The 16,969-nt window shown below is 45.3% G+C and overlaps 1 protein-coding gene across 3 annotated transcripts in view; it reads left to right on the top strand.

Moving 5' to 3' along the window:
* Positions 1–16,969, top strand: part of LOC311139042 (solute carrier family 41 member 1-like) — a 40,526-nt gene that overhangs the window by 12,019 nt on the left and 11,538 nt on the right. For 2 of the 3 annotated variants that reach the window (XM_084173890.1, XM_084173889.1), the window contains 4 exons: positions 12,622–12,729; positions 12,929–13,000; positions 13,412–13,556; positions 14,045–14,191. In XM_084173890.1, coding sequence (XP_084030016.1) covers positions 12,622–12,729; positions 12,929–13,000; positions 13,412–13,556; positions 14,045–14,191 — 472 coding nt within the window. Of the gene's footprint in view, positions 1–1,465; positions 3,068–12,621; positions 12,730–12,928; positions 13,001–13,411; positions 13,557–14,044; positions 14,192–16,969 lie in introns of those variants that run through there. The other variant, XM_084173888.1, reaches the window with a different exon arrangement.

Genomic DNA, 16,969 nt, shown 5'->3' with positions numbered 1-16,969 from the left:
AACATTACACAGACGCCGGCACATACTCCTTCGTTAATTGTAATATGTTACAGATACCACCCAGTGGTTCATACTGGGTCTCTTGCGGTATAATGTTAGCCTTGGTGGAGTTGTTCATTAAAAAAGAAAGAGTCACACCAGATTGGAGCCATTCACCCAGTGAACAGAGTCCCATACATATGTCGCCTCAGCAACCGTGACATTTTTACATTTTTTACATTTTAGTCATTTAGCAGACGCTCTTATCCAGAGCGACTTACAGTTAGTGAGTGCATACATTTTTTTTTTTTATACTGGAATCGAACCCACAACCCTGGCGTTGCAAATGCCATGCTCTACCAACTGAGCTACATCCCTGCCGGCCATTCCCTCCCCTACCCTGGACGACACTGGGCCAATTGTGCGCCGCCCCATGGGTCTCCCGGTCGCGGCTGGCTACGACAGAGCCTGGATTCGAACCAGGATCTCTAGTGGCACAGCTAGCACTGCGATGCAGTGCCTTAGACCACTGCGCCACTCGGGTGACAGCCTTGACTTTTCGTTATATGTTACAGTCATCTCCAGATGACTGTACGGTGAAGTGAGACAGATCAGTTAGTTGTACAACCTGTGTGTGTATGGGGCCATCGACGCTAAAGTGGATGGAATTTTTAGATTTCAGGTTTAGATTTGGTATTTTCCGCTGACTTCGTTTTGGTAGTTGTTTTCTGGTCATAGAGGAAAACCCTACCGGGACTTACTGGCACTTACCGATGAGCTCCTGGCACTTACCGTTAAGCTCCTGGCACTTACCGTTAAGCTCCTGGCACTTACCGTTAAGCTCCTGCTACCCTTCTCCTAAATGTGTCCTTGTGGAATCTAAAGAACTGGATTTACTGTACCACAACTAATCCTTCAGAAGCTTATGTTGTGAGACTCCGATGTAGAGATATCTACAATAGCTAGAACATTTAGAGAAAGTACAAGAAGCTGCATTTCCGGGAGACTATCTCTGTGTCCCTTAACAATTAGATACGCTTTTATTTATTTATTCCAGGCTAATCAGAGCAGGCATTATCATATAAATAGAATTACTAATTACTAAATTATATTTCTATGGGAATTATCTTGTGGGCACAAGCAACACATAATCCCTCAATTATAACTGTGTCCAGGAGTCCTCTAAGCCTTGAGTTTACAGTCTGAATTACAACACAGTGTCAGTGGGGGAGCAGGAAGGAGAGAGCAGACAGTCCACATCACGTGTCAGGGACACCTTTCAGCTGAGTCATTCTGTGTGTGTGTGTGTGTGTGTGTGTGTGTACATGTGATTTTGTGTGCGTGCATGCATAATCACTTAGAAGGGAGAGATAAAGAGCTGGGCTCAGTTCCCTCTCTCCCTCTTTAACAGAATGCAGGCCTCAAATCTCTGTCATGGTCATGGATGATTAAGAAGTTATTGATTTTTACTTCACTTCCAGTGTTTTGCTAATATTGACTAAATCAACCCACCAATCAGAAAGGAGAGGTGTCCTTTAGAGGAGACCGGGCTAGTGCCACGTGTTTGTGAGAGGTGCAACACCTGCTGGCACAGATGATGTGTCACAGAGTGGGGACAGAGAGGGGAGGAGGGAGAAAAGACAGAGAATAAAGAAAACAGAGTTGAGAGAAAGAATTATCAAGAGGCAGAGATAGATAGAAAAGAGAAAGAGAGCAAAGGAGAGAGAGATCCAGAAATAGAGACAGAGTGAAGAAGAGTGATAGAACTAGAGAGAGAGAAAGAAAGAGACCCTGTTTCAGTCTGATAGCCCTGCTCGTACCGACGGCAGCAGCACCCCCTCCCTCTCCCTCCCTCCCTCTCTCACAGAAGCACCATCACGATCCAATCTGTCTGCATAACAGAGTACAGGAAACCTCTGGTGGCGATGGTACAGGTACTCTTACACTTTGCCTTGCGACTCACACCTTATCGTCCTCACTCAATGTCTCCCTGCAGTCCTTCTCCTTCAGAGCCTTAGAACCACGGACCATCGCCATCCCTTTTTACCTAATTTCTCTTCTGCGACACACCGACAAACAACCTCCGTCACGTCTCTCCGGCCCAACATGAGGAAGGGGCTCCAGGCAAGCCAGGCTGCTCACACAGGGCAGTGGGAAGAGAAGGAGAGGAAAGTGGAGAGGCATCACGAGCAGCAGCAGCTGGGGAGGGCAGAGAAAAAGTTAGCAGCCTTCTGGTTGTCCTTGTCCCAGAGGACGTGGACGTTTTTCAGGCCCCGCGGCGGTGAACGCACCGGCTACTTCCAGCGGAGCCCCTCGGCAGCTCGCCTGCTGAAGAGCGAGGTGTGAGGAGTGCGAGAGGCCAAAGGCAGTCCGTGCCATTCTTCAGCTTCATCCACCATTAGCAAAACATTTTTGTTGTTGTTATCTTAGTAACATTGGCTAAAGACAGAAGGACAAGAGAGAGCGACAGGTGAAGGACAAGAGGAGGGAGGGAGGTTCGTCAAATGCCCTCTTCTTCTTTTCTTGGCTCCCTCCGGACTCTTTACCTTATGGGAAAGCGTTAGGCAGCAGCTGAACTGTTACTTTGACCTCACATTCAGAACATTACGGCAACAAACTGTCATTCAAAAGGCTCTGAAAGCCTCTGAAGAACGTTTGACGACGTGCTGCTGTCGACTGGAAGGACTCTCTGCCCTCCTCTTGTTGTCGTCAAAGCCAGGCTTCCCTACTCTGAAGAAACTTCCACTCACGAAACTAAACTATCAAGTTACCATAGAGGAGATATTAGTGGTGGAGGTTGTTGGGGGTTAATGTGACAAGGGGCAGCTGTTTCTCCCTAAACCCCCACTCATCTTCCCAGGCAGAGATGGGGTAACTGGGACCTGATGAGACAATGGTGGTCACCCATCTGGAGCTGGAGCTGTGCTACCAGGGGAAGAAGCTGAGGGGCTTCACCTGTAAGCTGACCCGCTCCCCCCATGGCTACCTGCCTGAGAGTGCCTGGCTCATCACAGCCCAGATCCTACTGCCCTTCCTGGTAGCTGGCCTTGGCATGGTGGCGGCGGGCATAGTCATGGACGTGGTGCAAGTATGGGCTTACTTTGTGTTTGTGTGTTTGTTTGTGTGTCTTGTAAAGTACATTTGTGTGTGTGTGTGTGCATGTGTGTGTATGTAATGTCTGTGAACAATATCCATGTGTGTCTTGATCTATTATTGACCTATTGTTACGCTTTGAAACAGTATATTTGTGTGTATCAGGGCATGCTGTGATGTGTTGTAAATCCCCTTGCATTTAAGCAAAAAACAGGGGAGAGAGGTGCAGCTCCACAGATGTTTAGGCATCTACAAATGTACATTGCTTTGTATCAGCGATAGCCCACATTCCCTGGTAGATAACACACCAGTGGTGGGACTGGTAGGGTTAGAAAAGGGCACACTGCCTGCATCCTAAATGGCACACTATTCCCTTTAAAGCTCAGACACACCGGTTTGTCTGCCACAGTACTTAGCACAGTGTCGGCAGTCAATCTCTTTTATGTTTACACAGCAAAGACCTTGAAGTCGTCAGCCACTCAGCCTTGTTAAGAAACTCCAAACCAGAAGGTGGCAGTATTGTTGTTTGGCAATGCATGTCCATGTGTGTTGCTTTATGGTCTATTCAGTGTTAGCTAGCTAGCTGCTCTAATGTTGCTATTGTTGTAGAAAGCCCTTGTTGATACTAGCCAGATGGCCACAGCTATATACTGTAACTAGCTAGCAAGATCACAAATAAACAATTTAATTCACTCTCCATAATCACATACAGCCCATAGATACGTTTTTAGCAATCTGGCTAATGTTAGCTAAATGGTTAGCATGATTCGCTAACTAGCTGTTGTGTTAGGTAAAGACACTGCATTGACTCTCGGCAGCCAGCTACAAGCAGCTGCTACATCGAAATTAATCCATTGTGATTTGATTATAATGTTACTAGCTACAGTGGCCAGATCACTAGCTTGGTAAAGCATGAAGTGTTGTGTGCATTGTGCTTCACTTACCACCCCATTAGTTTAATATGAAGTGTGTGTGACTGCCTTGCTCAGTTAGCTAGCTAGCTAACTAATAAGCTAGTACACATTATCAAACCTCACAAAATAATCATTCTTCAAGCGCAAAACTCCTTACCTAGATGTAAAAGATGTAAAGACTTCCTCTAGAAAGAATATGTATTATGTAGCTTTATTGTTTTAGTTAGAACAATTCTGATGAAAAGGGGGTGGATTAGACCTGAAAAAGTTACCTATTTTTTCCTTTTTCTTGTCACTCTTATCGGCTCCCCCACTTGGAGGTTCGTGCTCTCTGTGTTGTATTCTGCTGCACTACCCAAGTTTACCTCTAGAGACATAAATATATTTTATTCTACGTATTCTGACAGCGAGCGGAAGTACAATAAGAACAGGATTTCAGATAGGGAGAAGAAGAGGATGCATGTGCTGATGATGTATGCTGTGATGGAGTGCTAAGCTTGTTGAGTAAACATACCCTTAATTACACCCATCGTGTCCTCATGTTACTGAGCCTACTACACAACAAAATTGGCGACGAGGATGGCAGCAGCATTAGCATCAACACCTACTCTGTTCCTGCCCTTCCCGTTGACCATGTGGTTGAAAATCTTCAACAACTACTTGGTGGATATCAATACTACAGGAGATGACTGGCCAGATGATAGGAAGCGTGCAGTGCTACTACAGTGGCTTGCGAAAGTATTCACCCCCCTTGGCATTTTTCATATTTTGTTGCCTTACAACCTGGAATTAAAATTGATTTTGGGGGGGGGTTGTATCATTTGATTTACACAACATGCCTACCACTTTGAAGATGCAAAATATTTGTTCTTGTAAAACAAACAAGAAATAAGACAAAAAAAAACAGAAAACTTGAGCGTGCATAACCCATTCTTCAAGGCAAAACTGCTCCAGCTCCTTCAAGTTGGATGGGTTCCACTGGTGTACAGCAATCTTTATGTCATACCACTGATTCTCAATTGGATTGAGGTCTGGGCTTTGACTAGGCCATTCCAAGACATTCAAACGTTTCCCCTTAAACCACTCAAGTGTTGCTTTAGCAGTATGCCTAGGGTCATTGTCCTGCTGGAAGGTGAACCTCCGTCCCAGTCTCAAATCTCTGGAAGACTGAAACAGGTTTCCCTCAAGAATTTCCCTTTATTTAGCGGCATCCATTTCCTTCAATTCTGACCAGTTTCCCAGTCCCTGCCGATGAAAAACATCCCCACAACATGATGCTGCCACCACCATGCTTCACTGTGTGTAATGAATACTCAAGGAGAAAAAGGTGTAGATTCACGTGCAGAGCACGGCAGGTGTTTATTACACCTTCACAAAAGGCAGGAATTGTGGTCACAGGCAGGCAATGGTCATACACAGGTAGGCAAACAGGCAGGAGAATCAAAAACTAGGACTGAAGGCTATAACTGGTTCTCACAAACGAGCTAGGAAAAGGCTTAGTAGAGTCAAAACGAACAATAACTCACAAGGTACAAACAGAATGAACTGAACTAAATAAGGAGCTAATGAGACCAGGTGAGTAACAAACACAGGTTAAATCAATGAACAAAAATGAAAGACAGGGCTACGTTCAAGAACACAAAGAAACAGGGCTACGTTTGTGAACATTACACTGTGGGGATGGTGTTCTCGGGGTGATGAGAGGTGTTGGGTTTGCGCCAGACTTAGCGCTTTCCTTGATAGCCAAAAAGCTCAATTTTAGTCTCATCTGATCAGAGTACCTTCTTCCATATGTTTGGGGAGTCTCCCACATGCCTGTTGGCGAACACCAAACGTGTTTGCTTATTTTTTTCTTTAAGCAATGGCTTTTTTCTGGCCACTCTTCCGTAAAGCCGTGCTAGCTGTGCCACTAGAGATCCTGGTTCGAGTCCAGGCTCTGTCGCAGCCGGCCGCGACCGGGAGACCCATGGGCGGCGCACAATTGGTCCAGCGTCGTCCAAGGTAGGGGAGGGTTTGGCCGGCAGGGATGTGGGTTCGTTTCCCACGGGGGGCCAGTATGAAAAAAACAATGTATGCGTTCACTAACTGTAAGTCGCTCAAAGGGTTCACGCACCGCGTGAAAGTTAAAGGGGATGTTACTGATGTGCAACAAAAACTAAGTTGACTACCACTGTCTGTTAAAAAAGTGGTCTCTGCTGACCTGGTTCGCTTGCTAATTGCTAACCTCTAATATTATTGAGAAAATCGATGCCTCCCCGTGGGTTTCACCCATAGTGGTTACCAAAAAGAAAAATTGAGATATACGCATGTGTGTGAACTTGCGCAAGCCAAACAAAGCAGTGATCATTGACAGTTATCCACTTCCTCACATGGAAGATCTCTTTGCTGAGCTACAAGGTGCTACTGTGTTCTCAACCATTGATTTGGCTAGTGCCTACCATCAGGTCCTCCTTCACGACGAGAGCCGGGACTTGACAGCGTTCATTACGCACAACAGCCTTTTCAGGTCCTGCGTTTTCAAAATATGATTTCCTCCCTACTGCAGAACATACAAGGTGCACAAGCCTACCTGGATAACATCATAATATACAGAAAAATGAAATAGGAACATGACTGCAACTTGCAAGCCGTTCTCAGCACCTTGGAGAACGCTGGTCTGCTGCTAAACAAAGAAAAATGTCACTTCAACAAAATGAGCCTGACCTTCCTTGGTCATACCATCACAGCACAATGACTACTACTTGATTATGGACATGTCAGTGCCATTCTTAAGGCCCCTGCTCCTTCCGATGCTACCACCCTGCGCTCCTTCCTTGACTGAACTGGGTGGTACTCCAAATTCATCCGCAATTACTCTACAAAGGTCGAGCATATGCGCGCCTGCCTCAGGACAGACGGCCCTTTCACGTGGACGGATGCTGCGCAGGATAGCTTCGAGAAAGTCAAGCAGCTGATTGTTGATAGCTCTGCCCTGGCTATATTCGACCCTGCTCTTCCTATCCTGGTGTCCACTGATGCATCAGATTATGGCTTGGGTGGTGTGCTTACGCAAGTACATCCAGATGGAACAGAACGCACAGTGGCGTTTGCATCCCGTTTCCTCTCCTCAGCCGAGCGCAAATACTCTATAGCAGAAAAGGAAGCGCTTGCCTGTGTGTGGTCGGTTGAGCGGTGGTGAACGTTCCTGTGGGGTTTTACACCACGAACTGATCATCAGGCCCTTACTACCCTATTGGCATCAAAATGCGTCGGTCGCACTGGATTGCGCATTGCGAGATCACTGCTATCCACTGAGCTCAACGCTCTGTCAGTGGCTGAGTTCTCCTCCGAATGTGCTACATGCCCAGAACTGCTTTACGCAGCCAGATTGAAAAAGGCTGGCCCAAAACGAGAAAAAAATTTTCCCCAGACCTGTTACCTTACTTTACCATTCGGGAGGAACTCCCTGTACAAGACTGTTTAGTGTACCATGGTCCAAACCGCCTGCTAGTGACCATTACGCTGCGTCACAGACTGGTTTCACTAGCTCATGACATCCACCAGGGAGTCGTCCGAACAAAACAAAGGCTCCGTGAGCTCTACTGTAAACCTAGAATGGACACTGTCAGACAAATGACAAAACTACAAAGACGCATTTCGCGCCTCTCCAGCCTGTTCCCCTTCCTGAAGGCCATTGGTAAAAACTTGGAATTGACATTGTTGGTCCGTTTGAAACTGCCCCAGCAGATTGTCACGACGCGATAACCCTCATGGATTCCTACAGTAAATGGCCTGAGGCTGCGTTCACCAGTAATGTAACTACCCAGGCTGTCATTCAATTCTTAACTGATGTGTTCAGTCGCAACGGAAATTGCTACGAAATCGTAAGCGATAATGTTGCCCAATTTACTTCAAAAGAATGGACATTAAACACACCAAAGTGTCTGTGTACTACCCACGAACAAATGGAAAGGTGGCACGCTGGAACCGCGTTCTAAAAGACTGTTTCCAAACGGCGATCCGAAGGGTAAAGCCTTGGAAACCATATGTGCAACAATTTCTCATGCACTACAGGAGGACAGCTCATGCCACTACATGAGTTGCGCCCTGTGTGCTGTTGAACAACAGAATGCTGCGCACAAAACTTAACATTCTCCCACGATGCCTTGCGTACCAGAGTGTGTGCCATACAAGAAAAAGTGAAATCCTACACGGATGCCAAACGGGGGGCGAAATGATCAATCATCAAAGAGGGAGATCATATGCGGGTAAAACTTCCCTTTCATGTCAAAAAGGGTGCACCAAATTACAGTGCGCCACACGAAGTTATCCAAAGGAAAGGACCATACACATATGTCATTGACGACAGAACGGAAAGACATGGAATGCGTCGCATCTCTCACTGTGTCCTGAGCAGGCCACACTATTAAATGGTGCTGTTCATCCCCAAGTACCCTTGCACTCACAACAGACTATTCAAACAGAGAGGCAGAAGAAGCCCGGCTTGGCTAAAGGACTATATTCAGTAAAATCTGAAAGGTTGTGAGTAATGTAATTGACTGTAAGTGTCAATGTGATATTCTGATGTTACTGTCGTTATGGTTATTGTACTGTGCGTTTTAACAGTGTTATTAGTATGTGCTTTGTATAAGAATAACTGTTCAATTCAAGAATTGTGGAATGCTTTAGTTGGGTTATGCTTGGAGAGAGGTTTACTTTCACAAGAGGGAAATATGTTGTGTTCTGGTGCACTACCCACGTTTACCACTAGAGACAACAGGTATTTTATTCTACATATTCTGTCAGAGAACAGAAGTATAATAAGAACAGGATTTCAGATAGGGAGAAGAAGAGGATGTATGTGCTGATGATGTATGCTGTGATGGAGTGCTAAGCTTGCCGAGTAAACTTACCCTTAATTATACACATCCTGTCCTCATGTTACTGAGCTTACTACACTACACTCTGATTGGCTCAAAGTCAAGTTGTCTGACACTGCCTAGCTTTGCGATTCTACAAGTAGGCAGGTTCATCGGTACCAGGTCGGTACGCAGCAGGTACATATTTAGTTCTAGCAAGAGAAGGAACGGCCTCCTACTGTGATAAGTACCAATCAGCAGTCTATCGGCTGTCTATCGTGTTTCATTTAAGTGCACTACTTTTGACCAGGACACATAGGGTGCCATTTGAGACACACCCCAAATGAGTAATCTGTGGCAATGTGATGCTTGTGTCATGAGAGAAGCTGAACTGTTTACTATGGAAAATGTAGGAAGAAACTATCAACAAAGCATTGAGGACAGTGGAAAATGTACCATGAAATGATACATTTCAAGTTTTTATTGTCATTTGTATTTGTAGTTATTGAGGATCCCCATTAGCTGCTGCCAAGGCAGCAGCTACTCTTCCTAGGGTCCAGCAACATTAAGGCATATATATATAATTTAAAATATTACATGACATTACATTTCATAACACTTTACCCAATACATTTAGTGTGTTCCCTCAGGCCAAGTACAGTGAAATGCCTTTCTTGTATGATCTTTCCCAACAATGCAGTAATCAATATCAGCAGTACTATTAAAAAAAATACATTAAAAAGTCAAGTAGAACAAAAACACACGAGAAGAATAATAAGAAAGTAAGGAAGCTACAGTGCATTCGGAAAGTATTTAGACCCCTTCACTTTTTCCACATTTTGTTGCGTTAGAGCCTTCTTCTGGATATGTTTTTTTTCCCTCATCAATTTACACACAATACCCCATAATGACAAAGCGAAAACAGGTTTTTAGAAAAAACTAAAATACCATATTTACATAAGTATTCAGACCCTTTGCTATGAGACTCGAAATTGAGCTCAGGTGCATCCTGTTTCCATTGATCATCCTTGAGATGTTTCTACAACTTGATTGGAGTCCACCTGTGGTCAATTCAATTGATTGGACATGATTTGGAAAGGCACACACCTGTCTATATAAGGTCCCACAGTTGACAGTGCATGTCAGAGCAAAAACCAAACCATGAGGTCGAAGGAATTGTCCGTAGAGCTCTGAGACAGGATTGTGTCGAGGCACAGATCTGGGGAAGGGTACGGCAGGTAGCTTAGTGGGTAAGAGCGTTGTGCCAGTAACCGAAAGGTCGCTGGTTCTAATCCCCGAGCCGACTAGGTGAAAAATCTGTCGATGTGCCCTTAAGCAAGGCACTTAACCCTAATTGCTCCTGTAAGTCGCTCTGGATAAGAGCGTCTGCTAAATGACTAAAATGTAAAATGTAAAATGGGTACCAAAACATTTCTTCAGCATTGAAGTTCCCCAAGAACACAGTGGCCTCCATCATTCTTAAATGGAAAGAAGTTTGGAACCACCTAGAGCTGGCCGCCCGGCCAAACTGAGCAATCGGGGGAGAAGGGCCTTGGTCAGGGAGGTGACCAAAAACCCGATGGTCACTCTGACAGAGCTTCAGAGCTCTGTGGAGATGGAAGAACCTTCCAGAAGGACAACCATCTCTGCAGCACTCCACCAATCAGGCCTTTACGGTAGAGTTGCCAGACGGAAGCCACTCCTCAGTAAAATGCACATGACAGCCCGCTTGGAGTTTGCCAAAAGGCACGTAAAGGACTCTCAGAACATGAGAAACAAGATTCTCTGCTCTGATTAAACCAAGATTGAACTCTTTGGCCTGGATGCCAAGCGTAACGTCTGGAGGAAACCAGGCACCGCTCATCATCTGGCCAATACCATCCCTACGGTGAAGCATGGTGGTGGCAGCATCATGCTGTGGGGATGTTTTTCAGCGGCAGGGACTGGGAGACTAGTCAGGATCGAGGGAAAGATTAACGGATTAAAGTACAGAGGGATTATTAATGAAAACCTGCTCCAGAGCGCTCAGGACCTCAGACTGGGGTGAAGGTTAACCTTCCAACAGGACAACGACCCTAAGCACACAGCCAAGACAACGCAGGAGTGGCTTAGGGACAAGTCTCTGAATGTCCTTGAGTGGCCCAGCCAGAGCCTGGACTTGAACCCGATCGAACATCTCTGGAGAGACCTGAAAATAGCTGTGCAGCGACGCTCCTCATCCAACCTGACAGAGCTTGAGAGGATCTGCAGAGAGGAATGGGAGGAACTCCCCAAATACAGGTGTGCCAAGCTTGTAGCGTCATACCCAAGAAGACTCAAGGCTGTAATCGCTGCCAAAGGTGCTTCAACAAAGTACTGAGTAAAGGGTCTGAATACTTATGTAAATGTGATATTTCAGTTTATTTATATATATATACATTTGCAAAAATGTAGAAACACCTGTTTTTGCTTCGTCATTATGGGGTATTGTGTGTAGATTGATGAGAAAAATAAAAAATAAATCAATTTTAGAATAAGTCAAAGGGGCTGAATCCTTTCCGAATGCACTGTATTGTCCTTTTTGCTTGTTTGATGGCTTTGCAGAGGTCATAGCGGGACTTCTTGTACTAAAAACAAAGGACATCTATTTAAATGTAGGTGTTTCAACATGGATCGTATGGAAAATGTAGGAGGGACTGATAAACAGACGACAGGAAGAGAGTGCCAAATCTATCTATTTGGGGACATTAAGCTGATTCAAAGTGCAGTCAGAAGACCCTTGACACTTCCTGTAAATTACAGCTAGAAAGAGCATCCATGACATGAGAGTGCTGCAGCCTATAGAACATGTGTCAATATCTGATAGATAATGCACTCGAGGCTTAGCCTAAGTCCTACATCTGTTTGTGCTGTCTTGCCAATTCATATGTTATTTTCAATAGGAGTTGGCAAGACAGCACAAACCGCTCTGGGACTCAGGGTACTTGTGGCTGTACCCCATGGAACATTTAGGAGATGATGACACTTTTTTAGTATTTTTTGTGTACTCTGTAAGACATGCAGATAGGCATAGCGCGTGTAGCTAGTAGTGTAGCACAAAGGACACAGAGGCAGATAAGAGTAGAGCAGCGCAATAGCTCTTTCCCTGGTTTACCTTTTGGAAAGATCCCAGCAGTCGCATGGCATGACTAACTCGCTGAATAATGGAATAGGTTGGTGGGTTGGTAGTCACTTTGACTGAAGTCAGCCTTGAAAGCTCAATTTTGTTCCATTTTAATTGGAAATGACAAAAATGTGTGGGGGAAACCCCAAATACATCAACCATGAACATTGGTTGGATTCATTCAAACATTCACCTGTAACCCATAATATCAACGCAAAACAGCAAAACAGACTGAGTTACAGTAAGACTGTCATTTTAGTTTCACTATAACCTCAATCTTCAAATTATAGTTATTAGATTGTTATGAGATGATAACAGCAAGAGTATGCTTTTAATCTGAATAAATAAATTATATAATACCGGTAATAATCCTGTCCTGTTACAGTGAATTATTCTGCTTGCCAGATCTGTTTGTGCTTGACCCAACTCCTTTCTGTTTTGGCATGACAACGACCAAGCAGTTGGCTAAAGCAGAAGTACTGTATATCTGGCAACCAGGCTAGCAGAAAATATGTTGGGAGGGATTGGGATATTTCATCACTGAGAGGTGTTTAAGGAGATCATTGTGAATGTTTCAGCACTGGCAAGTTTTTATGGATATTAAGCAGAGTAGATTGTTTCAGTACTAGCTAGTGTTTAATTGTGTATTTTTCAGCACTGGGAGGTGTTTAAGGAGATCACAGAGGTGTTTATCTTGGTGCCAGCCCTGGTGGGACTGAAAGGCAACCTAGAGATGACACTGGCATCCAGACTGTCTACAGCAGTGAGTGGATGCACAATTTCACACACACTCATAGGCACGCATGCACACACACAGACACTGACACACACACACACTCAATGCTGGCACGACATGTTTAAAGCTCAAACGAAAACATGATTTTACACACAAACACACAACCATTTAAATGTTATATCTCTCCCCCTCTCCTCTCTAACTTCCCCTCCCTCCTCCCTATCAGGCTAACACTGGGCAGATGGATGACCCGAAGCAGCAGTGGAGGATGGTGTGTAGCAACTTGGCTCTCATTCAGGTGACACTGACCTCTCTGTCCAGCAAACACCAATGGCATTTTATCAACCCAGTGCTGTCACTTTGGCTAGCCTGTAATGTCAACCACACAAGTTATTATAGAGTGAGTTTATCTGTGAATCCAACAGAGGGCACAAGATGGTGTCATTGTATCAAGGCAATGACATGTCTCAGTACCATGCTTAATTAATTCTCTCTCTCTCTCTCTCTCTCTCTCTCTCTCTCTCTCTCTCTCTCTCTCTCTCTCTCTCTCTCTCTCTCTCTATCCCCCTCCTTCTTTTCCTGTCCCCATACCCTTCCCTTGCTGACTCTCCTGTTCTCTCTCTCTCTCTGTTTCTCTCTCTCTCTCTCTCTCTCTGTTTCTCTCTCTCTCTCTCTCTCTTTGTTATTCCCCCTCTCTCTTCCTCCATAGGTCCAGGCCACAGTGGTGGGTTTCCTGGCTGCAGTAGCTGCAGTGGGGTTGGGCGCGTTGACCAGGGGTCATGTAGACTTGCTACAGGCTGCTGTCCTATGTGGCAGTAGTGTCACCACAGCCTTTGTAGCTGCCCTGTCCTTGGGTAGGTCAACGGGACAAAACCACAACAGTATACTTGCCACTAGCTGATATACAAGCTCTGACTGACACCAGTAACTCTAGGTAGTATTGTAGCGAACGGATAAACGGGGACGTGAACCCAGGTCGCTAACGTGAAAGGCAAGCGCCCTACCCATTGCGCCAATAAGTGTAACGCCATATACCAACTATGGTTAAGCCACTTTGTGGGAATTGTAACAGGGCTCATTAGTGAAGATTGCTACACCATGTTATCACTTCGATTGTTCAGATGTTTAGCAGCTGCATATTTATTAGGTAAACCAGAAATTGAGAGTGATCTTTTCTATCTTTTGGCAATAGATCACAGTCAGGAACCCTACAAACCGTAAGAGTTGTCCTGCTGAAATGTTTGAATATATAAATGAAACTAGATATGCCCTTTGATATTGATGATTCTATTTTAGATTGACAGTAGACCATAGTATGTGTGTCCACTCTCTGTGTCGGTAGGACTAGTGATGGTGGGAGTGATCATTGGCTCCAGGAAGGTGGGCATCAACCCTGACAATGTGGCCACACCCATCGCTGCCAGCTTGGGTGACCTCATCACCCTCTCTCTGCTGGCCGGGGTCAGCAGCTTCCTCTTCAGGTTCAAAGGTCAGATGAATCGCCACAAAATAACTAGAATGTGCCGGAATCTGGTTGAGCGGTAACTCTCTCAACCACCGGACCACTTATGCTCCCCCCGGCAACGGGGTTCCAGCCTCGGCCACTCTCTGTGCCCTTCCTTCCTGTCATTCCTCCTTCATTGTCTGTACCCCTCACTTCATACTGTCCTGTCGGGGGGAAAAAAACTGTAAAAGTACAAAAGGATGTTTGAATCTCTGACTAGGCCCATCTTGATGATTCCCAGGACTGGATGCAATATTGAAGAATGCCTAGGTGGAGCCAGAGCCAATATTATACTAAATATATGGCTCTGGGTAGAGCTATTTTCATATGCCTAGGTTCCGATTCCCTACACTTCTCCCCAAAATGGGCACTTGTTCCCCCCTCATGTATTTAAAAGTATTGGATTAATGTATGCATGGGCTAGACCATAGCCACGGGAAGTAGGAGTGCTGAGAGTGCTGCAGCACCTCCTGGTAAATTATTTTTTTGTTTTTAAATGCCCTACTAAATGAGTATCTTTATTACTCCTGTATGAGCAGAGAAAAATACTCAGCAACCCCCCCTGTCGACTGCACCCCCGTCAACAGCACCCCACCCCATAACACCTTCCCACGGGCAAGGGCTAGACTAGATGGAGTTTCCACAATATGTTTTACACCAGTTCATGAAGGGGAATTAATGAGTGCACACTTTGACGAGAAGGGTAAAGAATGAGACAGTAGCCCAGTTCTTTCAGATTTTGTAGGAAAGTGCTTGGTAGAAAAGGGTTGATTTGAAACTGATCTCTCATTATTTCCAGCTGGAATAGACTATGATCACAAAGTAGATATTTTACATTATTTCATCGTTATTTCATTGTACGTTTAATTTCCTTTCCAGGCAAGAAAATGTTTTATTGACCTTTACAGTGAATAAAAAATCAAATTACTTTCCAAATTAAATATCCTGTCAAATCTCTCGAAAGACAATTCATATTCAGTACTTATTTTCTGCCATTAGTAGAGGGCAGCAAAGTCTGGTTCCCTTTCAGTTGATACTCTCGGTACAATACAACTATGGGGAGTCGCACTCTCGCTACTTCGATTGAAGAACTAACATCACGCCTGACAAGGCCAATGAAATCTGAACCTCGCTGGAAGCCCCGCCTTCCACAGGTGATAAGCCCAAGGCTCGGATTCCTTTAATTCTTCTGCTCTTCACTTCGATGTGAGCAGGAACGATTCACGCTACTAAAAACAAACATTTTTGGATCACTTTGTGGTAGAGCGTGCTCACTCCCTTGACTTTGTGTGCTGGAGTTTTTCTATTTGTTCTCCTAGTTTCCTAACCACAAACCAATTAGTTAATCGGATTGCTTGGCCTGGTTGTAGCAAAGAGTAAGATGGCTAACGCGAACGAAAAGACGAAGGCTAACAAGCCAGGTTTGGGTTCACGACCATGCCCAAATGAATAAAAAGATACTCACGTTTATTGTCTTGTATGTCTCAGCGCATGCTCTGGCTGCCCTCGCTTGAATCAGTTTGTGTGCGGGACTAGGGGACGATGTCAGTAACAGTGGCTTGCCCGCGGCGCAGGTTCTCTTGACAATTGTGTAGCATTCTTGAGGAGGCTTGGTGTTTCTGATAGTGACTTCCTCTCAAGGGTGCCCGTACCTTGGCTGAATCTGAGTTGCGGGACGTAGAGATGGATTGGGTCTGGTCGGATGCAAATGTAATGTCTGCCTGGGCGTGGTGTATGCGGTAGCTTCCCGCGCTCAACCTGGTTTGGGATGAGTCGGACCGCAGAGTGAAGCAAAAGCAGCCAACAAGTGCTCAGCATATGTGGGAACTCCTTCAAGACTGTTGGAAAATCATTCCAGGTGAAGCTGGTTGAGAGAATGCCAAGAGTGTGCAAAGCAGTCATCAAGGCAAAGGGTGGCTATTTGAAGAATCACAAATATAAAATATATTTTCATTTGTTTAACACTTTTTTGGTTACTACATGATTATTATTATGTTATTTCATAGTTTTGATGTCTTCACTATTATTCTACAATGTAGAAAATAGTAAAAATAAAGAAAAACCCTTGAATGAGTAGTGTATGTAGCTGTCAAGACTTCCGCCGACGGGCAGGTTTCGGCGTTCGTCATCACCGGCTTACTAGCCACTACCGCTCCATTAATCATCATTCCATTTGTCTTGTCTGGTCAATCACACAAACCTGGTTCTTATCCCCTCATTAGTCTGTGTATAAGTGTTCCCTCTGGCCCCCTTGTCCTTGTGTGTGATTGTTTTTTTTGCGCCTGACTCCTTCTATCACACTCATCACAGAATCACCCACCTCAGGTGTGGAGATGGTGGGAGATTGCATTTCAGCCGTGCGTAATTTGCCGACTCCAACCACGGTTAAGGAGATGCTGCGCTTCCTTGGCTTCACCAATGACTATCGGAGATTTATCCGGGGCTTTGGCAAGGTTGCAGCTCCCATTACATCCCTGTTGAAGGGTGGGCCTTCCTGGCTCTGCTGGTCTGCTGAGGCTGACCTGACCTTCAGGAAACTGCGGGGTCTGTTCACCTCAGCCCCGGTACTGGCCCACCCCGATCCATCATACATTCGTAGTGGAGGTGGATGCATCCGAGGTAGGGATAGGCGCTGTCCTATCCCAACGCACGGGCACGCCACCCAAGCTCCGCCTCTGTGCCTTCTTCTCTAAGAAGCTCAGCCCGGCGGAGCAGAACTACGACGTTGGTGATCAGGAGCTGTTGGCTGTTGTCCGAGCTTTG

This window comes from Coregonus lavaretus (assembly GCF_964263955.1).
Source record: "Coregonus lavaretus genome assembly, chromosome: 12".
NCBI classification, from domain to species: Eukaryota; Metazoa; Chordata; class Actinopteri; order Salmoniformes; family Salmonidae; genus Coregonus; species Coregonus lavaretus.
The sequence above is the reverse complement of the archived record's forward strand: the minus strand, read 5'-3'. Positions and strand labels throughout refer to the sequence as shown.